The sequence below is a fragment of the Syngnathus floridae genome, chromosome 5 (genome assembly GCF_059516105.1).
Source record: "Syngnathus floridae isolate MCC-2025c chromosome 5, RoL_Sflo_1.0, whole genome shotgun sequence".
NCBI lineage: Eukaryota > Metazoa > Chordata > Actinopteri > Syngnathiformes > Syngnathidae > Syngnathus > Syngnathus floridae.
Window position 1 is genome coordinate 9,778,894 of NC_142417.1, and position 18,951 is coordinate 9,797,844.

Consider the following 18,951-nt stretch of genomic DNA (forward strand, 5'->3'; position numbering starts at 1 on the left):
ACAGCTTTTCAATAGTCAGAAAAGATAATAACCAAAGATCAAACGCACGACCTGTAATTTTTTTTTCTATAACTGCAGTACGACTCAAAATCCAACAGGTGTCGCCAAACACCTAGACTAGAACAGAATGTTAACTATCGTATTTATGTTATAATGTGACTTTTAAATGAAAGTCTTCAGTAATCAAAACTTTCCGTGAGTTCCCAAATAAATATGCTCAAAATTAGGAAATGGCCACATTTTGGAAATTTACCTTCTCCTCCCCCTTATCACCGAATAGCAGTGTGTACATGTGTACGTGTGCATTTATGTTTTAGCAAACTGATCCAGATATTTCTTGTAAGATAGAAAAATATTTTAATGAATGAGCAATGGGAATCTAGATCAAGATGAGTTCAACACATGGCACAGAAACTGTTCGCGGAGCTCGCGTCTGTCACACATGGCGCAAAGTTGTTTTGAAAATTAAAGTCCGCATGCGTTAGACTGCATTTCTACCCTTAGTATGAGCCAACCTCTTCACTCTGATTGGCTGGCAGCCACGAATCCAAGTGACATCATCGCCGTTGGAAAGTTACAAACTTTTTTTTAGTTATGATTAACAATCACATGACTGTTTCCCAGAAACAGTGACACCACGAGGAGTGTGCAACAACCATTCTCTAAATTCACCTAAAGAAAGGAAGCAAACACGCAGGTCATGTGCAACTGCTGTGGCTTTATTAAAATATAAAGCAGACTCAGCTGCACCATTCAAATGTGTAAAATGGAAGTTCAACTCCGTACAATATATTAAAATAGAATCAACTCCAGTACATAAATAGAAAAGGCACGTAATACATGAGTAACACTGTGAATTTGCAATAATTGACATAAAGGCTTATGGATTGGATCGGAATGGTTCTAATAATAAGAAGCCAATACCGACCCAGTCAATTGGACTCAATACCCTTCTGGTAGATTGGACTGGCCCATTCCTACACACTGTAACACATATATTTACATAATTACAGAACATTAAAAGTGCAAAGTTCCACCTTCAAATTAAACACCAAACAACTAAATGAATATTAAACAGTTAATCCAACAGACATTGCATTAGTCGTTAAAATGAAAGTGCATTTTGTTTGTTTATGGTTAAGCGATAGAAGATAAGAAGGTGCTTTCACTGATTGTCAATGTTTCTTAGGTAGAGCCACCCAAGTTACCGAAGGCTTCCCCATGCTCATCCTGCACAGTGGGCATGTACCAAAAGCATAATAGACTTTGAAAGAGCAGATGAAACACAAACAGCGGTGTCCACAAGGCAGAGTGATGTCGGATTTCTGGGCTATGCACACCACACAGGTCGGCTCTTCTTCTCCATCTGTCATCAAGAGACAGAACGCACCACGATAAGAAATCACCTTGTAGAACAATCACAATTGCTTCTATGAAAAGAGCCCTCAATACCTCTTGGCACCGGCAGGTTGAGGCAGGAGAGGTCATTAGATGTCAAGTAGTCCGTGTCTAAAGTGAGCAAGGGCGGGACTATCTGACATGACTTCCTGGTGAAAAGTCCCGTACGTCTCTCAGAACCTGTCACAAATAGGAGGGGATTCTCATGATTAAAGGGTCTCATTCAAATAGCTACACCAGGGGTGTTCAAACTGGGGTCCACGGGCAATTCGCAGCCCAACGTGATGGGCAGCAAGCAAGGAAAAGAGATGAAGAAATCTGTTCTCATCCCTCATTTCCTTGTTTTCTGGACATGGCCCTTGGAAGGACACCATTTGAACACCCTTGAGCTACAGACAAGCTGCATAGCGCACATGAAACCTACCCAAGAGAAGAATGGAGCATGTCTTTCCATACATGTCAAATATGGCCCACAAATGCCCGTTGACGTCGATTTCTTTGACTAATAGTCTGCACTGGTCGCCGCTCTGATTTGCAACATACAAGCTGCCTGTGCGCGACATCCAGAATTCCAGGATTGTTCCTACCCTGGAAAACGGCTTGCCCACGGTAGCAGCCCAGTTCCCAGGGGTCTTAGTGAGGTCAGGGATGGCATAATGGGGCAGGGGTAGAGATCGGGAATCCGGGTCTACATTGGTGAAGCCCACTCGCAATGATCCATGCCATATGTCGTTCTCGTCTTCGATGCGTAGCCGTATCCGCTCCTGGACCTTCACGGGGCGATTGCTGAACAACAGTCCATCTCTGAAAGTGATGCGTGACTTCTTTGCATGGCAGAAGGACTGACTCAAGTGGATTTTGTCTCCTACGGCCCGCTGATGGAACATCATTGGACCGAGGCACCGGAAACCGCATTCCAATTTTATGGACTCATCATCTGCAAGGTAAAATTGTAAAGATACATGTTGCAATAAATTATTTGCATACAACTCCAAAGGGAACGCTACACTCTACAAATCTGTACGTGGAGTTTCCAGAAATGCTTTTGTGGGCTTTAAGGACCCTATAGCTGTCTACAGTACATTCTGGGAGTACAGCAACAATTATTTTTGCATTTTACACAGATCATTTCATCAGATTACTCAGAGCAACAATAACAATTGTTTGTTTGTTTTCACCTTATATGGCCACTACATTAGGTGCACCTCCAGTCCAATTATATCCAACATATAAATTGTCTGCACAAAAATATTAAGCTTGTGTTTTGATTGACAGATTGTCAGAAAGTTATTCATTTAAAAACATTTATTACTGCAACTGAATTGAGAAGTCTTTTTACAGTTTAAAAGTGTTTATTACTGCAACTGAATATAGAAGAGGGAAAAAAAGGAAAGCAAACAAAATGCATGCTAATCACACATAATCAGATTTAACTGTGTATTTCTAATGTGCAAATATTGCATTTCTGTAAATTATCTGGAAAGAGAAAACTCACCAATCGTCCTGATCTTCATCATGTTGTCTTAGTGCACCGGTAGAACAGGTTGATTTCAGCTGCTTTAATGAAAGTGAACGTTCGCATCATTTGACTACCATCATGCGTAAAATAATAAGGGAAATGAGAGGGGAGGGGCCAAGGGAAGAGGCCGCGCTTTGGAAATTTACCTTCTCCTCCCCCTTATCACAGTGTGTACACGTGTTTATGTGTACATTTATGTTTCAGGAAACTGATCTAGGTCAAATACGTCAAACAGATATTTGTTGCAAGACACGAAATTACTTCTATGAATAAGCAATGGGAAACAAGTTTAGTACAAAACATGACCCAGAAATTGCTCACGCATTTTGCGTCTATCTCATGCGGAGCAGTTTCGAAAATGAAAGTGCGCGTCATGTGATTTTTACGAGAGCGTCCCCTTTACAATCTCTTCACTCTGATTGGCTGGCCACGAATCCAAGCAGCATCCGTCGGAAAGTTACAAACTTTTTCTTCCTTCTTTTCTACCGTGATCAAATCACATGACCGTTTCACAGAAACAAGAGGATTTGCAAGGCACTGTATGATCTCATTGGAATGGAAAAAATGTTTTTAGTGTCATCATATGAATGTTGTAATAATATAGGAGATAACAAATTCCTTATTTTACTAGAATAAATAAAGTCAGATTTGAATAATGATGTTCAAAGGTCTTTATTTTGTGCAGCAAAATACAGCAGCATTTTCCCTGAGTGCAAAAAAAAAAAGATACCACTGTGAGCAATACAGTTTTGTTTGAAATGCAACTAAATTTGCAGGAAAACATGTGTTCAGTATGTCTGACTGTAAATACATCTACATTTTGCAATGCTGTTGTTCTGAATTGATCATTTCAACTTCTGAACATGTCACGAAACATGAAACATTTTACGTTCATTCCCAAACTACTACTTCAAACTATTTTTCATGGTGGACACATCTTAATTCTACACTTATGTGCGTATGTGCACTTAAAAGTCATACAAAAACTAAATGCGTTTCCCGAGAGGTAAAACAAGGCTCAAATGAGTCTCCCCAGTCACCCTTGCTCAAGCACATCAGGCCATCAAGAAAAATCTACTTGTTCCCCCTACACCTGTTCAAAAGGTCATTAATCTGCAGCCGTCCAATTACAGGTCCCCTTTCCTCTCACCAAGCAACCAATGGCGAAGCCCAGTGGCTAAGGCCAATCCCGGGCAGCATTCGAATGTGGCCTGTCTTTATCAATGTCCCCGTCCGGATGTCCAGATGCTTCTTATGTATGATATGTAAGGGTACCTGCATCAGTTGGAGGCAGCGTCTCACACTGCGCGGACCCGTGGCCAGACTCATTATGGCGACCGAGAGGTGAGGAAGAACAGTGAGCAGCTGATCTCATCTATCAGCATTTGGACCTCCATTATAACAAACCTTGCTTGTTTGTGTGGTAGGTCATCAAGAAGGTCCTGACCGGATCTTATTGGAGTTTGCTGAGACCAAGTCTTCCCATGGATCCAAATATCCAAAGTTCTTTCCTGTTCAGCAACAGCCTCAACCAGTTTACCAGCGAGATTAAGGCGCCAGTATGCCAGTACTCGGTACCAAACTCTTTCTACAAGCTCAACTCGGGCCTCAGCAGCCAGCTGCCACCCGGGACTCCGCATGGCATCAGTGACATTCTGAGCCGCTCCATGGTGGGGGTGGGCTCCACGGGCACCACCAACACTTTAGTCCCCGGCTACTCTACCGTGGGGGGGTTTGGCCCACCTGTCTCCAGCACGTCCATGTATTATGGCCGAGACTACAGCTCCACCTTGAATGCTTTGGCCAAGACCGGCACCGAGTGCCCCATGAAGGGCCGCGGCTTGAGCTGCTGGGCCGAAAGCGGCTGCGACTGGAGAGGAGGCAAGCAGCAGTGCGCCAACAGTGAGTCCCCACTCCAATCAAATATTATTACACTTTAGAAAGCTGTTTAAGGGAAAAAAAGTTTGAAATAGCCTTGTAAGAAGAAATGTATTGTCTGACAAAGGGCAAGCATATTTCAATTTATATGATGATATTTATTCTTTGTTGGATTTTTGTTTTGTTGTGCAGTTTGTCCAAGTTGTTGTTATGGCGTAATGTTTAAGTCTCTTACATCTACAAATTACAATCATTTCTATACTTTCATATAATTCCCATAGAGTTCATCATTTGCTGGCATAGTTTTTTTTTTAGGCGTGATATTTTTTATTAAATCAGGAATATCCCATTGAGATTAAAAACGTCTTTTGCAAGGGAGTCCTGGCCAAGAGACAGAAGACAAAAGTTCCAGTTTTAAAATAATCTACTGAGATCAAATATATAATAAGAAAGGGCCGTGAGTATGTCACCTGTGGTTTATGTGCCTAGAGATTGATTGCCCAGCAAAAAGATGGCCGATTTTGCTTTGCTTTGAGGGCAAAGAACAAATCTTCCAAACCACATTGATCAACAACAAATTTTGCTTAGAGTTGACTTTAGGAGTCCCCAAAAAGTATTTTTAACGCTGATTACAGATGTCTACCTTTTTTCGTAAGTAGGTTTTTGAGATATTTTGAATATGTCTGAAACCTTGCACAGTACTCATTTTACCATGCATTGTAATTTACAGCTAAAAAAAGCATGTTGCTGAACCTAGCCCTTAATCTTAAAATATTATAATTATTATCATTCTAATTATATTAATTGTTATCATTCTAATTATATTTATTATTTTTTTATTATTATTATTAGTAGTAGTAGTAGTAGTAGTATAACCTGCTGTGCTTGAGGAAAAACACAAGAGGAGATGCAGAATCAGTGCAAAAATTAATCTTTAAGTTAACTTGCAATTCTGATGAACAAAAACAGATTTGAGCAGTGCGCTTATTAGCACCGCAGTTTAGGTAATTAATAAATGTATCTTACTCAAATTAAGGAGTTTTTTTTTGTCTGGGGGCAATGTAATTTGTCTTTAACTCACAAATGATTTCTAATTAAATTAAAATTTTGCCTTAAATATTCATAGTTTCAATTTTGGCTGTTTTCAGGTGGTCCTTTGGGGGAGATGTCGGGTCGGAAGAAGCACACCAGGCCAACCTTCAGTGGACATCAGATCTTTGCGCTGGAGAAGACTTTTGAGCAGACTAAATATTTGGCAGGGCCTGAGCGGGCCAGACTGGCTTATTCTTTGGGCATGACTGAATCTCAAGTCAAGGTGAGATTTCCATCCGGTGCTTATTCTGTTTGCTTAGATGCTGCAAGTAAGTTCCTTTTAGTTTTGTTTGACATTACTTTACGCTTTAGAAGTTTATTCAAATGAGTGTTTCCGTTAAACGATCAAATACTCTCAACAGGCTGGGCTGGTTACGCGACTGTCATTATTATTATAGGCCAATTATAGGCCATAACTTTCAAAACTTCCAACGGGTGTGTGCCATTGTGACAGAACCTGTCCTTCTGTCTGTAGGTTTGGTTCCAAAACCGCCGCACCAAGTGGAGGAAGAAGAGCGCGTCCGAGCCTAGCTCCACGCAAGCCCACTCGGGGCAGGCTGGGGAGACCTCGGACAACGAGGTGGAGGACGAGGAGTACAACAAGCCCCTGGATCCAGACTCTGACGACGACAAAATCCGTTTGCTTTTGCGCAAACACCGCAGAGCTTTCTCAGTCCTGCGCCTTGGGCCTCATCACGTTTGAAGCATGCTCGTATAGATACACATTTAACAAGGGGTGTGCAGAGGCAACTCACAGTGTCACACATCCACCGGTCAAGGAAAATTTTGAACGACAGTGTGCCGGGACAACTACTGGCTGTTTGGGCATCCATCCGCTTTTGATAGAAATATTCATCAAACTCAAAAATGTCCACTGATGGAAATATTCATCAAGCTCAAAAAATTCCACTCCCTAACTGACTAAATAATCTTCTGGAGCATAATACGCGGCCAATTACCCCAGGCATCTAGCAAGTTTCACACACCACTGACTTGCACCTGCATGCAAAGTATTTATTTGTGTCGAATGACCGCAAGCATGATCAAAGAAGATCCTGTGAAGACATTCGCATCCATAAAAGACTGCAAAAAGGTGTAGAACTGATATTCATTGCAAGTTTTTCTCTGCTGTACACAAACAGCTTCATTACCTCAATTCCAGCAGAACATGACACATACAAGATCTATTATGGGTGTTGTACAAAATGGTTAGGCACCATGTAACAAGAACACGTATTGAATCTCTGCCACAGCAACTTTGTTAGGAAATGCATTAAACATTGTTCAACTTGAAGAGGCAGATGTTTGAAACAAATCTTGTATTACATCTATTTAAGCTCTGCAGTTAAACCAAATGTTGTGGTTGGTGATGTAGACTATAGATTATATAAAAACTGTTATTTGTAAATAAACACATATGTATTGCATTATTGCTACAGTTAAGAAAACTGTGCCGAATCAAATAACTTGGGAGTTTTTGCTGCAGAGACCGCGTGACGAACAACATCATAGCTAATGTAATCCCCGCCCTTTCTTTTTTAAAATCCAGATGTATTAAAATCAAACTTGGCAACACGTTGCAGTAATGGTTAGCAATTCTGCCTCAGAGGTGAAAGGTTCTGGGTTCAAATCCCTCCTGGTCCTCTCCTAAGCTCTCACAATGAGTGTATTTTGGGCCAATTGTGTCATTTCTCATATTTTTAATGTCCGTCCTGGCAGGTGACAGTATAAATAAACTGAGCTTGTTGTTGCCCATGTGTGGTGTATGGTCGAATTTAAAGAAATCAATACAAGCTTACCAGCTCATTGATCAAATAGTCTCTGTGATTCCACATAAGTCGCAATGCTGTATGGAGGAGAAATTTCCGGAAAACATACATTTCAAACATCATAAGCTAAATTTATGGGCATGTATGTAGTACACCCACATAAACATAATGAATTGTTTTTTTTAATTATTCACTGTTGAAATTTTGCAGCTAATTGTACCTTAAACACATACACGCATCCACACACACACTAATAATTATAATACAATAATAATGACATTAACTAAGAAAAAGAAAAAAGAACCCTTGTTGGACATTTGTCATCTTCTGCGTGACTGTGAAGGCTGCTGAACCAGACCCAAAACCTATTTATAGAATCCTTTGCAGATGTTTCAAGTAATTAAATCATTAGGGTGCAACAAGACTGAAGTTTTTCCTAAAATAAAGCAAATCCATTCCTCTTTCTTTTGTAGCTCCTTAAATACAGTGGAATAAAGCACTTAATATTTCAGGGTTCACTGTTTTTTCTCGCCCAAATGCAATCACTTAATGTAATTTTAGGTTCTATTTTCAGAGGGATGAAACATAAATTTGTGCATATGTCAAATGTAGTTCCAGTGACTTTTTCTTTATTACACTTAAAGAAATTATGTTGTTATAAGAAATGCAACAGTATTGCAATGGCAGAGAAAGAAATTAAAGAAGAAAATTAAAAACACAATTTCATTTTTCAACACACGTGTCAGAATTTTGAGCACTTAAAAGCACTTTTCTTTTTCTGTGAATTTTAAAAAATAATACTTGTTACATGCTTTCAACGAATTATACTACAGTACAATGTCTCCCCCCCATTCTACCCCTCCCAAAAACATACAGTACATAAAACATCTGCTGAAATTGTTTTTGTGAAATGACAGCCACAGTAAAGAGAATAAAATCCGTAAATAGCTAGAAATATAAAAATCCAAAACAAAAACACATTTACAGTTGAAACAAAAATACGTTAACTGTTAAAAATGGTATTGTTATTGAATTCTAAAATAGAGTTCTGAACACATGATAGCAAAGTGGTCTGACTAATAATAATATGTTTCGAGGTGCAGTGGTGAAGTCCAACTGGGGAGAGTCTGTCAATAATCACTTATGCTTAAAAAAATGTGAGAACGTCACCTGAAGGTCTTGAGCTTGGAAGATCAGGGCCAACAGGCATTTTTCTTCTTAATTTCATTTATTTTCCACTTTCGGTATGGTGCCAATTTCCAGAGGAGAATGTTGTTATTGCACCTTTACAGACACACACCCACACAACAAAAATAGATTGTCTGTGAGAACCTCCTTAATGAGTTTATGACAATTAAATGTTGGACACATGCACCCACGCACGCACGTACACACGCACGCACGCATACACGTACACACACATACACATACACACGTGCCGGAAAGATGGAAAGAATATTTAATGGCGTTTGAGGAAAATGAAAAAGAAAGACGAGTAGAAGACGCAAGTCTGAGAAGACACCTGAGGAATAGAGGAAACGTGTGCGGGTGCCCATTTTTAAGGAACAAATTTGATGTGTGAATTTGTGTCCAACCAAATTTTACATTATGTACAGTATGTACTCTGCGATAGTGACTTCCTAAAAAGGACTTAAAATATTTTATGAAGCGGCACATTCATGAACTTGTCCCGGTTTATCCTGTCGAAGCGAACAAAATGGTCTCGACTGTTAAATGCCTCATTAAAAAGCCTTTCATCCTAAATAGGGTTAATTTCAAGAAAACAAAACAAAATCATGGCCATAAAAATGCCAATATTATGTCGGGTACGATGTATTTCTCCCTAGTCGGCCATATAGTGGGAAATGTGAGCCACTGTGTTGTGGGTCCAGATTGACAGCGGAGAGGATGTAAAAGACATCAGTGAAAGGTGCTGATGGCACATGGACACAAAGGAGAGCTGCTGTCCCGCTGCTACTTCATCTTAGTTCATACTGCAACACTGCGGGCCCCGTCTAGCTAATGTCTCTCTGGGGATCACAACAAGATTGCTAAGCGCTCCCCTACCCGTTCCCTAGACATGCCACAACCGGTACAAGATGGACACACACTCACTGGTTTACCACAGAGATGATCCCCGGTCAATGCTCATTTGCCTTCAGTGCGAAGAATAAGAACACAGGCTGTTGAAGAGACAAAATGAAATGTTCATCTGCATGTAAATTGATGCTTGGTTGTTGACGGCGGCATCCTTGTTTCGATCAAATGTTACCTTATGATCCCCCATGCAAACATTAGGGCCCACGGTGTCATAAATAACGCTCCTCTCACCATCAGTGCCCTGAGAAGACCACATGAGTATCATTAATAATGCCACTTGGTACTTCAAACCAGCAGTGAACTGAGCTTAATGAGTTCATTTGCTTGAACTAACCTAGTTTAACTAATTTCATTCAACCTTTAATGCCTGACCAGACTTAGTAGATTTAATTGACTTATTATTTTTTAGTTGACAATTTGTTCAAACTTTTGTCGAGCTTACGCTGACCCGACAAGACACAATTGCATAGATACTGAAACAAACGCAGCAAGTGGTGACTTACACTGCGGATAAACTGTTGTGCGGTGTGTGACATCAGAATCCGATCGCACCATGCAGGACAGCGAGTGTTCATGTACTGGGTTGGTTTAGTGTACTCTTCACTGTAGGGGTAGCTAGAAGAATGAGAACGGTGTCAAACAATGGCTTTGGTTCAAAAACAAAAGGGAACAAGTAGGAATCTCACCTGGGTGGAAACTGGATTTCCTCTTCTCTAACAACATCGTGGAAGGCTGTGACTTCTTTGTCATATTGTAGCAGCTGGAAAGAAGACGGAGGACAATATGTATTAAATGTCCTCACTCTTGTCTCATTTTAAATAGGCCATCGAGAAAGTTTTTTTTCGTCCTCTTTTTATATATACTAGTTTAAGCATCAAATGGTTTTAGGTTACGCTACAAGGCAATTAAAAAAATACTTCCTGGCTGTTATAGGATTTACTGGATTACATCTTATGTGGTCTAAAATGTTACAGCACAAAGTGTAGATGATGAGCTCACCGCTTTGCCATTGTCTTCTCTGAACACCGCCTGATACAGGTAGGCAAAGAGCTTGTCCTCGATCAGTAGAAGCACCTGCTGATGAGAAAAGAACATGAGTTACATCGTAAAGAGAATTGTCAGTGAAGGCCATAGCTTTCAGGTTTTGCCCACCTGGCGATCAGCTTTCTCCTCACAGATGATTTTCTCCACTTCATTACTGCTGTCCTTCTTTACGGTCTGGACTTCAGCCGAGGTAGACAGATGCTGCTCAAATGCACACACAGGAATTTTCGTCAATTAACAATGACCAAACTGCAGCAACATTTGAGCATACCTGGACTAGACTTAGAGTGTCCAAACGGAAATTAAAATCTCCAAACAGGAAAAAAGGCATCGGTGTGTGGCAGTTGTCTGATATCCTGGGGGGGGAAAAAAAAACAGGCTTGTATAGATGCAAAACTTCAAGCTTGTTAGGGAAACTTTTTGTTTTGTAATAAATTAAAAATGGAAAATATATTTTTTTCAATTACATTATCAATATTCACCATTAAAACTAAGACTGTGGCCACTTGCAGCAACAACACATTTCAATTTTATAAACTCATTCAATTGTGACCAAGGTGTATGTGCTGTTGGCTGTCGGTCAAGAATGTGTTTTGATGCAGTGGCAGCTCGGACCTGTTGATGACGTGTCTGAGTGCATTTTTGCGGTTGGCAGAGTAAATAGAAGGACTGGAGTTGCAGGCAATGAGGTTGGAGGCATCGTGGAACAGGTGGACGTTGACTAGGTCCAGCCCTCTGAGAAGACAATGCACACACGCAGTAACATGGCATGAAGAAGAAAAACAGCAAAGACTGTCAGAAAAAGATTGTGTAACTTTTGACACAAGGTAGAACACCAGTCTAATGCAATTTTGGTAAACGTGATCAAGCTGCAGACGAACATGGAGACACCCGTGCGCTGTGGACTTGTGTAACAGTTTTTTTTTAATAAATATGACAACAAAACAATTCATTACATGCATTATTATGGTTATTTTGCCATGCCCAGCGCAAATCCCCCTTTTTTTAAGTATGCCATCTTGCCTGTGAAATTACCAACACAGTCTAAAGTACATGCCTCAGTGCAGATTTAAAATGTGCCGAATCAGACTTGCTCCGGTCTTGAAAAGAGAGGCTATGTGTTTTGCACAAATCCAAGTAGGAAAGGATCTCGCTCGCCTATGATCCCAAATAAAATAAGCAGTAGAAATTGGATGTTTATGGTAAACTGATAATGTAACCCAATTTTCCAGTGAGGTAGCTACAAGGTAAAATTAGACCGTTCAATATGGTACAGTGCTGCAATAATGAACATAGTAGATATTTTTAAATGAATAGCGCTCTAAGATCAAAACTGATCATGATCTCCCACTGGATTTAAGATGTACGTAATGTTGTGGCTGGCAAGTGTATATGTGTATAAACCGGATCAGCTGGGATTAGTGTGATGTACGTACCGGTCATGGATGAGCCAGCGGGTCCTCATGAAGCCCTTCCTAGACCACTTGAACTACAAGAGAGAAAAATTAGCAAGAGTCGGTAAACAGCAGCCAAACAGATAATTATTGATCCTTTGACATAATTTATCTCATCTCCCTGTCAGAGGCGGCAGACAGCCCCCTCTATTCCCAGTGGACTCATTTGTCCAAACGTCTCCCTTTGGGCCAAACATGACTCCCACCCCAACAAATACACACAAACACTCACATCAGGCCAGAAAGTCTTTGGGAATTTTTCTTTTTCCACAGTGGTGACCCCATCCAGAGAACCCACATACTTGTCCAGTTCCGGCACTGCTTTAAAGTCCTTAACTGTGAGGGGCAAAGACGAAGAGCAAGGGACAGGCGGTTGTCATATAAAAGAGTGAGGAAACATGCAAGCAGCAATCAATAAACTGGTGTTAACCTCATCAGTGCGGCATACGTGATGAGGGGGATCCATAAAGGAGCCATTAGACTGCGTTTGGTGAGTGACTATCAGTTTGGACCAAACAGCAAGTGGCAGCTCCATGATGTTTATGGTTCTTCCATAAGCTTTTTGGAGGAGCTTTTTCATGCCTTAACGTGACTGGACTATGCAGGTGGAAAATGATGCCTTTGAAAAATTTCACCACTTTGAAAATGTGCAAAGAGGTGTGGGCATCAGCTATTAAAAGCTCTTTTTTTTTTTTTGCTAAAGAATTTTGCTAAATCACAATCAAGATTGTTTTTACCACTGAAGTCATACTGGCGGATGTTCTTCAATGACTTGTGGATGAAGTACATGCTGCCCAATGCCTACATGCAAAAGAACAAGACAAGAAAGACAGAAATTCAAAATAAGCAATAACAAATTAGAATTTACGCTAACAAAAAAATACTTTTAAAACCAATGCAGCATAATTAGATGAGGGCAATTTAATAATTCATAGTCCTTAGCATGCAAATGTGGTAATTTTTGGATTTCTCTGCTTCTCTTGCAAATCATACGAGTGGAGCTGGCGCTTGGATGGACATCCAAGTAACTGTTCATATTTCTATCCACATTTACAACAACTATTTCATTCATGCAACCTGACGAAAGGACAGATTGGCTTCAACTGTAGATTTTGACAATGGTACCAGTAATACCATTGGAACACACCCTCACCTTGACGTACAATATTCATGTTTTCAATATTATTTCTGCGCATAATTTTATGTGTTGTGGGCTACTTATATTTGCAGTCATGTGTGATACCAGTGCAATATAATAACAACAAAAATACTTTATATTATCATAGTCATATGTAGTGCTTTGGTGACAGTAATTAGGATTAGATGCTGTAGCTATTCGTTTAATGCATACCTACAAACTAAAATTACTCTAAAGAGAAGTTACATCTTTTATTTTGGACCAAGTATTGGCATCTGTTAAAAAGGTGGTAAGTTGTACACGTTTGGCAATAATGAACCTGAGCAAGGTGACATATCGGCTGTTTCAATTCAGCAATGCTTGGCTTTTTTTTTTTACAAACTGCAAAAGCATTGACCCACAAACAAAAGGCAATGTGGCGACAAAAATAGGAGAAATCATCCCAAGCTGACAGCCGAGCAGATGAACTGAGATGTTTTTTTCGCCATTGTGTGAGACTCGCACAATGACTGATACTGTAAGATTGTTTGTTACACTGCCAAAGACACCCACAACTTAATACAACTAGCCCCCCACCCTTAGAGTGCACTTCAGGACCTAATCATCCCTAACATGCTCTGACAATTTTTAATGTACTAACTGCCTGCTCCACTGATCTGATTAATCATGTCCCGTGAGATCAATAAAGACAGAAGATTAAAACAATTTAAAAGGTATTAAGCAGTGGGCCTGCTGCTGTCTGCCAACGTTGCTCGGAGGGACTGGCGGCAAAAGAAAAATCAGCCATTGCTCAGGGGGGCTCAGGGCGTGACGGACCACTGTGCAAGACCCCCCCACCCCTCCCAGAAGACATCATCACTCTTCTGTGCCAAAGTCATTCTCATTTAACAAAACAGAGGTGTCTCTGTGCTTTGCGTCAGTGAGCAGCAATTAGGGAGCAACTTGTCCAAACTCACGGCTGGAGCGTGGACAGGAAGAGGGTTGTTAAGAAAAACTATACGTACACCAAAACATTTGCGTCATACATTTCCTTCAATGTGAGACGTATCATATTAATCATGTTGCGCAATAAGGTCGAAATTCAGCCTAGTTGAGTTTTAATAGTGCAAGAAAAGTGCACACATTTTGCTCCATATACTCTGGCCATCGCCTATGTTCATCAATCAGGTGTGTGCACAGTTTAATAAAAAAATATTGACTTACAAGTGATTTTTTATCAAAACACCATTTGTACTGAAAATGCATGCAAGTCTGGCCCATTTACTTTTGCTGCCCGTCTGAAAGGAGAATGCTCCCCTCCCACACCACACCACCGCACACACACACACCCTACACCCCAAACTCTCTTCTCTTTCTCGGCCGTGTAACTGATGATCTGCAGCCAACAGAAAACAAATTGAAAATCAATGCAGGTGGCACGGACCTAATGAAAATGAGGCTACACAGCGTGGAGGAGCTGGGGGTGCAAGATCTCTCTCAGGGCGAAGAGTGGAAGGTGCAAACACCGGAGTGCTGGGGGAAACTTAGTCCCAACTGCCACCCTGGCCCCACACACTTTATTTATTGTAAACAAATAGGCTGGGATCAATAGTTTTAATCTGGACTTAAATGTATTGACTTGGCCCTGTCACCCGCACACCTGGCCATTGACTTTTTATTTTGACTTATGATGCCTCAGCCAACAAACATGGCCACTGACCCCTGCTGTCAGATTTTGGCCAAAGGGAGGAGTATAGGTTAATAGTTTAAGAAAGGTGGTCGCACTTTGAATTAAGTGCACTTATAAAGTTCGAGCGATGTTCTCTTCAAATAGTTAAATAAATATAACGTTTAGAGCAAAGAACTGCTTTCATGATAGATCAGGGTTGATCAGAGTTTGCAGGTTCCAGCCTGCTTTGAGAATCTTAAAGAACCAAATAAACCTAAAGAACACACATTGATTGACCAACTTTAGGTTGAATGTCAGGGCCACGGTGGTATGACTCAAGCATGTTTCCTGCCATTGCAAACATTGAGCAATCAGCGTTGGGGATCTCTAAGGTCTCACATCACACTGTCGATGTTGTGGACTGCCCACGGACTCATCTTGCCTGTGTCAAAAGCCAATTACGCATTCCACAATGCCGAGACTGTCAGCACGTGACTAGTGCGTTGCATTTTGAAGGAATGAGCAGAGTCACTTTTGATTGATCACTCCCCCCGCAGTGCAGACCTCCCTATCTCATAATCATCCTTATAGCATCAGTTATGTTTAATTCCCATTTATAAAAGAATCATGGGAAGGAGAGTGGGGGACCATATGAAGCACTCCGTTCTTCGAAGGCCGGTGTCCTGCATGTTTTCTATGTCTTCCTGATTCAAATTCATTTGAATGTAGTATATGCCCTAATTTTTCAAAAACTAGCATCTACACACTTGATACTAACCAGTAAACTGCCAGTTTAGGTGATCATAACATGGCATGATAGTATATATATATAGTGCACTTCAGTTTTATACCAAGGATGAGGGCTCTATCTAGAGGACAACTCTGAGAACTACATCAATGTTACAACTTTCACATGTTCTCACCGTGAAACGCTCTTCTGCTTGAAACTGGTTGTCCACGTAAATGCAGCGCCTGTCAAAGTCTTTTAGTTCTTCACTGGATTCAATGCTCCTGAAAATTAAGACCAATTATTAGTAAAAGTGCTGAACTGCAGCTTGTTTGTCCAGCAAAGAAGCTGGAAAGACAACATTTTTTTTTTATTAATTTGGTACAAATCTTCAAAAAAAAAAATTTTTAGCATTGCTTGCTGCTTGGGAAAGATATTCATGTAATTTTAAGTTTAACTGTTTGAGGATGGAAAAACATTTGAAGTTGCTGCCCTTTTTGGAGCAAAACAATGACTCCTTTTCTGTGATCAAAACAAACACAAACAGACAGATTATTTATAGCTCATTTTTCCTACCAAAAGAAATCTTCAGCGTGGGCCATGTTGACCATGTACTCTTTCCCCCCCACCTCCTGAAAGTGCAGGGCGATGAACTGCGGCCGGTACGTCCGAATGGTCTATTACACAGAGAGCAAAAAGCCACAGCAGGACATTACATAATAATCAGAGAAGATGAAAGTCACGTTTGTTTGCCGCAAGAGGAAGGGCATTTTCCACTTTGTGTCAGTCAAGTGGAAAGTTTTGCTCACTTAGTTTGCGTACCAGCCAAGCCATGTGTTCATTTCTTATCAATGGATCAGAACAGTATCCGTTTTCCACACTACATGACGCAGTCATGTATGTTCAGTGTGTGCCATATGGAATGAGGCGAACAGTCATAAAGTGGCGGGGATATGCATACTTACCTTGTATAATTCCTGTAGCCATTCATTTTGTAATTCACTCACCTAGAACATGAGATGCAATGCATAATTAGAGTCAGTTAGTTTGAGCCAATATATTAATGACAACATATAGCTTGACACCACAAGCAAAATAATAAACGTACATAGATTGAGAACTATCTCAACGGTGTCAATCAAACCTGAAAATTATTAAATTAAAGGAAAAATGTTTGATGCAGCTCATGTGTGGGATAACATTATCGTGTGCAAGTTCTCATTTGGTGTGGAGCTTAATGGCATTACATTGAGACCTGCTTTATCTTATATTTTGCCCCTCTACCATAGCTAAATTAGGTGCCCAAAATAATAATAAAAACACATCTTAGTTTGATGGAGTGCAGGTACCTGCAGGCTCAAATTCAGTCTACATTTTTATCATCACTTTAGATTATTCTTTGGAAACTTTGAAAATCACTGCCATAAATTCTTGAGGAAATGCTTTCAAATTTGAGCTTCTTAAAGTTGTGATTCTCATTTTTGCTGACTTTAGGAGGAAGATTCGTTATTATGATAAGATATCTCATTTAACAACAAAACCATCAAACAGTGCCAATATCCTAAAATCTCGACGAATATTTGGGACTGTTTGTTTATATGAATAGAGGTGGAAGGTATTTGACCAGAAAAGCTCAAAGTTCTCAGTAAAGATAATCTTATGTTTACATATCCCCACAATGGGATCTAAGATCTTTCCACTGAAGCTCAATCTGGCAACCGGAAACGTGAAACATGGCCTGAGCCAAATTCCCATGAGTGCAGAGAATAACTTGACCTCACCTAGAACTCTTTCAGTTAAACCAGAACTAAAAGCAAATATGAAAATATAGAAGGAATGTTGAAATTTATTTTCAAAAGTGCTCAAACGAAAATATACGGTAAAACATTTTTATCCATAAACATAAAGAATCTCACTTATTAATAAGTGATAAAGGAATTAGGACACTTGTCTAAACCGCATAAGGAAGTGAAAAATAATTTGATTGATAGTGTGAGAAATATTACTCAAATATTTCATGCAGTTGATAAATATTGTCCCGCTGCAAGTGATTAACTATATCAAATGGAACATCATTCAAAATAACGTAATGTGACGTAAGAGTAAAAACACCTTGGATGGGCGTAAACCGTATAGGTGTGCGCGTGACAATAAAATCGTGACGTATCTACGAGATGGCGCCCATTCGAAGTACAGTAATACCACTTGGCGTAGTTCTACGTAACATTGCCAATAATGCCCATAAACAATATTTGGTTGTTTTGTGTAGTTTCACTTGTACATTGACAACAACCAGGGTACTTACATTGTCAAAGAGTGACCCCACGTTTGCGGTGACAAGAAGCACCTCAGTGTGTGTCTCCATGGTCCACTCACATCCAACACAGACGCGCGCGCGCACACTTGACAATCTTCTTCACGATCAGACCTATAAGCGACTTCCTCAGCAGCTTACAAAGGCTTATTGTGAGAACAGTGTAGTTAGCTCTTAAAATAAACTAGCATTGCAGTAAAAAGGTCCCGTGCCGCTTTCTCGTCCAACTTGTTTGCTGACCGCGGGCTGTGCTCTCCGGTTGTCAAATGCAGCAGAGGCGCTCATTGTCATCTCGAGCGTAGCCGGAGCCCCTAAAATGTTCGATATTCTTCTTGCGTGAATCACCAAGTACCTTAAAGTAAGCGGACTAAGCCAAAGCTGTTGAAGTCAGCCTATTCGAATCCACTACTAACAGCAAGATCAAGTCGCGTTGCGTTGACGAACACTGGCGCTCCGCCTATTTCTGCGCAGACGTTCTTGAAGTCGTCTTCGCGTCACTAAGGCAAATATGAACACAACACACCCAAAAACGTGAACTTGTCGACAACTCGTAGTCTTACCTTGACCTGGCTTATTACAACGGCACAAAAATATATAGTATTGAACCACGTCTTTGGTTTACCGAGTATTTTAGAAAATTACTGAAGAACTTGAACGCACCATTCGTGCGACGACAAACGCACCAATGTTCTGGAAAAAAAAACAGGAAGTAGGCATCTTCTTTCACTAAAAAGATTTGAATTGCGCCTTCTTGTCTTTCTTAATAACTAGTTTATCTACCCAGGTTCCTACATCACATATCTGCGAAACAATATACCTCTCCCAGGTTAAACAATTTTAACGAATTTCCAAAGTTTTAATGATTTGACT

General features: G+C 40.4%; 3 protein-coding genes across 5 annotated transcripts; 1 reads left to right on the forward strand and 2 right to left on the reverse strand.

Moving 5' to 3' along the window:
- Positions 1-698: 698 nt before the first annotated feature.
- LOC148398051 (E3 ubiquitin-protein ligase NEURL3) lies at positions 699-3,266 on the reverse strand. Its single transcript, XM_088376446.1, has 4 exons — positions 2,894-3,266; positions 1,823-2,335; positions 1,453-1,578; positions 699-1,366 (listed from the first exon to the last, which is right to left on the reverse strand). Exons 1-4 carry the CDS (start codon positions 2,913-2,915, stop codon positions 1,176-1,178), a joined length of 852 nt encoding a protein of 283 aa, XP_088232572.1. The 5' UTR covers positions 2,916-3,266; the 3' UTR covers positions 699-1,175.
- Positions 3,267-4,061: 795 nt separating this feature from the next.
- On the forward strand, positions 4,062-7,299 carry nkx6-3 (NK6 homeobox 3). The gene is made up of 4 exons (XM_088376114.1): positions 4,062-4,261; positions 4,345-4,819; positions 5,944-6,110; positions 6,363-7,299. Exons 2-4 carry the CDS (start codon positions 4,402-4,404, stop codon positions 6,588-6,590), a joined length of 813 nt encoding a protein of 270 aa, XP_088232240.1. The 5' UTR covers positions 4,062-4,261; positions 4,345-4,401; the 3' UTR covers positions 6,591-7,299.
- A 964-nt stretch (positions 7,300-8,263) lies between these two features.
- inpp5l (inositol polyphosphate-5-phosphatase L) lies at positions 8,264-18,564 on the reverse strand. Of its 3 annotated transcripts, none has more exons than XM_088376111.1 (16): positions 18,073-18,564; positions 16,733-16,774; positions 16,344-16,444; positions 15,964-16,051; positions 12,992-13,055; positions 12,487-12,590; positions 12,237-12,289; positions 11,416-11,535; positions 11,072-11,156; positions 10,909-11,001; positions 10,756-10,833; positions 10,443-10,516; positions 10,260-10,371; positions 9,929-9,997; positions 9,769-9,839; positions 8,264-8,953 (listed from the first exon to the last, which is right to left on the reverse strand). In XM_088376111.1, exons 1-15 carry the CDS (start codon positions 18,130-18,132, stop codon positions 9,798-9,800), a joined length of 1,185 nt encoding a protein of 394 aa, XP_088232237.1. In that variant the 5' UTR covers positions 18,133-18,564; the 3' UTR covers positions 8,264-8,953; positions 9,769-9,797. The 3 variants fall into 3 exon arrangements, with proteins under 3 accessions (XP_088232237.1, XP_088232236.1, XP_088232238.1); XM_088376110.1 differs by having other exon boundaries at positions 8,264-8,940; positions 9,772-9,839; positions 18,073-18,559; XM_088376112.1 differs by having other exon boundaries at positions 8,264-8,940; positions 9,772-9,839; positions 10,756-10,830; positions 18,073-18,557.
- Positions 18,565-18,951: the final 387 nt, after the last annotated feature.

What these genes read in the sequence shown, in the direction of transcription:
- inpp5l (XM_088376111.1), bottom strand. Translation starts at nt 18,132, where the DNA reads ATGGAGACACACACTGAGGTGCTTCTTGTCACCGCAAACGTGGGGTCA. An exon ending in GGCTACAGGAATTATACAAG is followed by an intron (nt 16,445 to 16,732) that starts GTAAGTATGCAT and finishes TCTGTGTAATAG; the next exon opens with ACCATTCGGACGTACCGGCC. An exon ending in GAGAAGACAATGGCAAAGCG is followed by an intron (nt 10,517 to 10,755) that starts GTGAGCTCATCA and finishes TCTTCTTTCCAG; the next exon opens with CTGCTACAATATGACAAAGA.
- LOC148398051 (XM_088376446.1), bottom strand. Translation starts at nt 2,915, where the DNA reads ATGATGAAGATCAGGACGATTG. An exon ending in GATGAAGATCAGGACGATTG is followed by an intron (nt 2,336 to 2,893) that starts GTGAGTTTTCTC and finishes TTTACCTTGCAG; the next exon opens with ATGATGAGTCCATAAAATTG. An exon ending in CAACCTGCCGGTGCCAAGAG is followed by an intron (nt 1,367 to 1,452) that starts GTATTGAGGGCT and finishes TCTTGATGACAG; the next exon opens with ATGGAGAAGAAGAGCCGACC.
- nkx6-3 (XM_088376114.1), top strand. Translation starts at nt 4,402, where the DNA reads ATGGATCCAAATATCCAAAGTTCTTTCCTGTTCAGCAACAGCCTCAAC. An exon ending in CAAGCAGCAGTGCGCCAACA is followed by an intron (nt 4,820 to 5,943) that starts GTGAGTCCCCAC and finishes GGCTGTTTTCAG; the next exon opens with GTGGTCCTTTGGGGGAGATG. An exon ending in TGACTGAATCTCAAGTCAAG is followed by an intron (nt 6,111 to 6,362) that starts GTGAGATTTCCA and finishes TTCTGTCTGTAG; the next exon opens with GTTTGGTTCCAAAACCGCCG.